The 4,948-nt window shown below is 51.2% G+C and overlaps 1 protein-coding gene and 1 non-coding gene across 2 annotated transcripts in view; both read right to left on the bottom strand.

Moving 5' to 3' along the window:
• Positions 1-1,221, bottom strand: part of FMC1 (formation of mitochondrial complex V assembly factor 1 homolog) — a 4,735-nt gene extending 3,514 nt beyond the window's left edge. Inside the window, exon 1 of the mRNA XM_008053494.1 lies at positions 861-1,221. Coding sequence (XP_008051685.1) covers positions 861-998 — 138 coding nt within the window. The 5' untranslated portion in view covers positions 999-1,221. The remainder of the gene's footprint in view (positions 1-860) is intronic.
• A 415-nt stretch (positions 1,222-1,636) lies between these two features.
• Positions 1,637-1,709, bottom strand: TRNAR-CCU. Its single transcript has one exon. It is a non-coding gene; the product is annotated as a tRNA-Arg (tRNA).
• Positions 1,710-4,948: the final 3,239 nt, after the last annotated feature.

Genomic DNA, 4,948 nt, shown 5'->3' on the forward strand with positions numbered 1-4,948 from the left:
AGTCTCGAACCCCTGAGCTCAGGCAATCCTCTCGCCTCGGCCTCCCAAAGTGCTGGGATTACAGGCTTGAGCCACCGCGCCCGGCCGAAAGCGTCTTAAAAGACAAGACCCGTGTACACCTTATCCTTTGGATTTAGCCCAAGTGCCTAGCACAGTCCCTAACGTAGTCACCTTTGAAAAAACTAGGTGAATTTTAGTTGTAAAAATAAATTAAAAATTAGCCGGGCGTGGTAGCGCGCGGCTGTAGTTCCAGCTACTCGGCAGGCTGAGGCGGAAGAATCGCCGGAGCCCAGCAGGTCGAGGCTGCGGTGGCCGGCAGAGTGAGACTCCAACTCAAAAAAAAAAATTGTCTTCTGACTTCCACGCTCAGAAATGCGACACTTAAGATGCCGGTTCTTCCTTTTCCCACATTGCTCAAGAACAGTGGCTTTCCTTCGCTAGAGCCCAGGTTTTCTTTTCTGCCTCAAAAAACATGCTTCTCAGAACAGTTCCAGAGGAAGGGGGAGGTTGTAGGACAGGTGCTGTGGCTTTAAGGCTAGCGACACCACAGCCCTCCTCAAGTCCACCTTCCCCTTCCCCCATTTCCTCCACCCCGCTGTCTTCTGTCCCCTCCGCGGGGCGGCCCCACTCCTGCAGGGAACAGGATCCGCGACCCAAGGACGACCTGCGCCCCGCCGCTCCCCGGTCTGTTTCGGGGTCAGGCCAGAACACAGCCTAGGCCTGAGTCGGCTGGGTCGGAATCCAGGCTCGGCAGCAGACTCGGCCTCCGAAATGCAGGCAGAGACGCCGCGTCCCTGGCCCGCCAAGACTCGACGCCTCCTCCCTGCCCAGGACGTGGGGCCCGGGACGGAGCCTCGTACCCGATGTGCACGGAAAGCCTTCACGAGGTACCGGTAGGCCGCAGTGTCGCGATAGGGCCGGCCGGTGGCCGCGTTCAGATAGCGCAGCTCCCGCAGAAGGCCTCGCAAAGTGCGCGCCGGAGACCCTAAGGCCGCCATTTTCCTGTCCTCGGAGCCCGCTGCCCCACGGCGCCCTCCGCCCCTACAAACCCATCGTCCCGCCAACCGCTAATGGTACGGCCGGTCCCGACTACCGGCTCCCCCTATCGACTGACGAGCCGTGGGACGGCTCACCTCAGTCTTCGAGGGAGCCGTGCTAATCGAACGCCGAGCGGCGCCCTAACGAGTTAAGGCAAAAGCAAACGAAAGCCGAACGTCACCTACCAGGTCCTCGAACGCTGAGCCAGACCGGGCGAGAGGGCCCCTCCAGGAAGGCCTTTCTAGGCTGCGAGATGGGAGACGCCCGTTAGCTGAGAGGCTGCTAGGTCTCAGGAAAGAAAGCGGGCCTGGAGGGGGCGAATGGGTATTTGATATGGACACGCTGAGGAGACACTTTTAAATGATTTCCAGAAGGAGTAGTCATCAAAACTCAGCGTATTGACAGACTTCTCCAAAATACAACGGGACCCACGGCTCAAAGGAAGAAAATGGAGTATGAGGATTCTCTAACATTGCAGTGAACAGCTAGTAAAACCACCCATACTTTCCTCCCATTTAAAAAAGTAAGATGAAATTGGCATATCCCGATATAATTGTCTAGAAAGAAAAAAGTGCGTTGAAGGCAAAAAGCCGGACGTCACCCCAGATGGGACTCGAACCCACAATCCCTGGCTTAGGAGGCCAATGCCTTATCCATTAGGCCACTGGGGCTTCTGTGAGCGAGGTGCTTGCCAAAAGTATTCAATGTTTTTTTTTCTTGGCTACGTCACCGTCGTTCAGCTACCTTCCTACCCTATCCTGGGAAACCACACCCACTACCGATATGAAGGGATGAGGCATGCTGGGAGCTGTAGTTAGAAAACAAAAGCCTGCGTTACAGTTCCGAAGGCTTTACCCTCCAAACAGCACCGATGCGCCGGACGCAAGACGGGCGCGCGCACGCTTTTGCGTACGCGATTGCCTGCGTAATAGTCCCTGCGCCTGCGCACAACCGGACACGCGACGTCGCGGAACCAAGCGCGCTGGGCAGCGGGCGGGATCTTCGAGACTTGCCCTTTGAGCTTTTGCCCTGTTGGGTTTATGCCGGAAACGGCAAGACCTTTTCCGGTGTTGCGATTTTCCGCGGTTAGCTTAGTTCAGCCGGCCGTTAGGTGGCGCCCGTAACGGTCATTTTCTGCTTCCGGTTGAAGCGCTGAGGCCATTTCCGCAGAGCCAGTGGCGAGTTAGGAGTCACCTTTCGAGCCGGGCTCGGTGGCTCAACCTGTAATCTCACGCCTTTGGGAGGCTGAGGTGAGTGGATTGCCTTAGCCCGCGGGTTCGAGACCCGCCTGGGCAAGTTGGCGAGACCTCATCTCTACAATAAATCAAAAAATCAGCCGGGCGTGGTAGTGCATGCCTGTAATTCCGGCTACTTGGAAAGCTGAGGCGGAAGGATCGCCGGAGCCAACAGTCGAGGCTGCGGTGGCCGGGAGCGGCCACTGCACTCTAGTCTGGGCGACGAGTGAGACTCCAACTCAAAAAAAAAAAAGAGTCACCTTTCGGGTGCGATGTGCTCAGGTGGGGTTGGTGGGTACACCTTAAAGCCCACATTTCTTCCTCGCTGTACAGTGCATACAGATCACCAGAAAACTTACTGTGCCGCTAAAGCTATTGAAATTAAACAGATGCTGTGCCTCGTCATTCGAATTGGCAGGTCAGCGGTAAACATGGGACAGCGGGAAGTTCGTAGATAACTACAAACAGCCAGTAGGCAGCACATTTTCTAGTCCTGTACCTAATTGTACAGCTTGGACACGTTACTTCTCTGAGTCTCCGGGACTTTACTCCCCTCGTCGTGGCTCCTCAGTGTTCCTGAGATAAAGGTCACACTCCTTAAATTGGCTCCTGCTTCTCTCTCCACATTGATCTCACTGTTCGTTTCGGGTCACCTTCTGCTCCAGGCATCTGAACTCTCTCGTCTCTTTCCCGCCACACCTGGCCTGTTACTCCCTCTGCCCGAAACCTCACCATTTGTGTTAGTATTCCTGTTTACCCTTTGGCCTTCAGCTTACTCAAGAAGTCGAGATTAGACACCTCTCTAGGCCCTCGTGGCCAACGTGGCAAGGTTAAATAGATCACGTCACCTCCTCTGGTCTGCAGCTCCCTCTATTTACTCCGTAGTAAATACTGCTCGTGCCCATATTGTCGTTGTCAGTCTCCTTAATCACGCTGCGATTGTTCAACCAAAGTCCTGTGCTTAACCCGAGTCTTTTTCCTCATCAGGCTGCCTCCCTGCTGGGATAGGCATAATAGCTTCTGGTCCCAATGGCTAGGAGACAGAAGCTACTGAGCAGGAAACACAAAGATGGAACACTCATGGAACATTAGTGAGTAAGGCAGGCTTGGTGGAAAATCCAGACCACCTAACCAATCACCCCCATCAATTGTTGCCTTCTCCCCCCAAGAAAAACTGGAAATCCATTTTCTAAAAATGTTAGTCCATCTTCTAAATATTGGCCACTAATTAATACTTTTAAAGTATTCCATGTGGGCCGGGTGTGGTGGCTCAAGCCTGTAATCACAGCACTTTGGGAGGCCGAGGTAAGAGGATTGCCTGAGCAATCACGAGTTCCAGAACAGCTTCGGCAACTTGGCGAGACCTCATCTCTGCAATAAATCAAAAAATTAGCTGGGTGTGGTAGCGCGAGCTTGTTGTTCTGGCTGCTTGGAAGGCTGAGGCGGAAGGATCACGAGAGCCCAGAGGGTCGATGCTGGGGTGGCCAGGAGCAGGCCACTGCACTCCAGCCTGGGTGACAGAGTGAGACTCCAACTCAAAAAAAAAGTACTCCATGCCAAAAAAAAAAACAGCTCACAGACTTCTAGTTTGTCTAAAAAAGAAAGGGGGAAAAGGTAAGATAAGAGGAAGTGAGATAGTAAAAATAGGTGGTACACCTTCTTCTTGGAGAAAGTAGTTACTTTGGTCACCCTGCCATCAGAAAAAGATGCCCCTGAGAATAAATACGGAGTAAACTCATTTGTATTAACATAAGATTCTATTCAAAACCCAGCCTCATTATACGCTTTCTCTTTCCAGCACCCTTACCTGATTACTACACTGGCTAAATTAAGAAACTTTGAAGCACATCTTAAACAACTTTCCAAAGTTTGTTTACCTTTTTGACTAGTCCCTACCCTTTATGTATTTCCAAATACCGAGGGTTTTCAGATAGTACTTTCTGGCCAAACCAACTAATTTCTTTCAGGTGAGTGTACAGTCATAGAATTAACTCACCCAGGGAGTTTGGTGCTTAGCTGGCTCATCACGATGATGTAATAGAGCTCACTGGGACCTACAGGAGCCATATGGATCTGCCTCCGTCTTTGGGTCTAGCCATGAAAAGGTAGATCTCTACAAATCGAAACTGCAAAGTGCTGTGAGCCTTGTTCAGAAATAGGCCACCATTTGGGATATGGCATAGCTGAGTGATGATATCCTGAGGCAGCTCTCAGTGGTCACCATATTTCCAATGATTGTCTAAAAGAGATTCCATAGACCCTCCAAGGAGGACAATGTTTCCCTGAGACTCTTAGAAACTTAATGCAGTTCGCTTCTTATTTTTTATTTTTATTTTTTAACAAACCCTAGTGTCGATGGCTGACTTTCAGTAGATCACAGAGAGAGATCTGCTCTGCTAGCTACGAAACCCCAACCCAGAAGCAGGTTGTCTATGAATGTGAATGTGAAGCAGGTTCTGTGAATGTGTGGTGCGAGACCAGCAAGAGGGTGGCCACCTTTCTGGCCATGGCCCATGTCCCAGACAGTTTACTTCTTTAGTTCCTGTTTGCTATGTAATACGAAGATTTGAGGAAGAGTGTATGCTTTACTGAATATCAGGTTGTATCCACCTAGCATCATGAATTTAATGAAAATAATTTGGTAAAGTCACAATTCTGAATTGATTTAAATGAAA

The sequence above is a fragment of the Carlito syrichta genome, unplaced genomic scaffold (genome assembly GCF_000164805.1).
Source record: "Carlito syrichta isolate Samal-C Ts95f unplaced genomic scaffold, Tarsius_syrichta-2.0.1 Scaffold288207, whole genome shotgun sequence".
Lineage (NCBI taxonomy): Eukaryota > Metazoa > Chordata > Mammalia > Primates > Tarsiidae > Carlito > Carlito syrichta.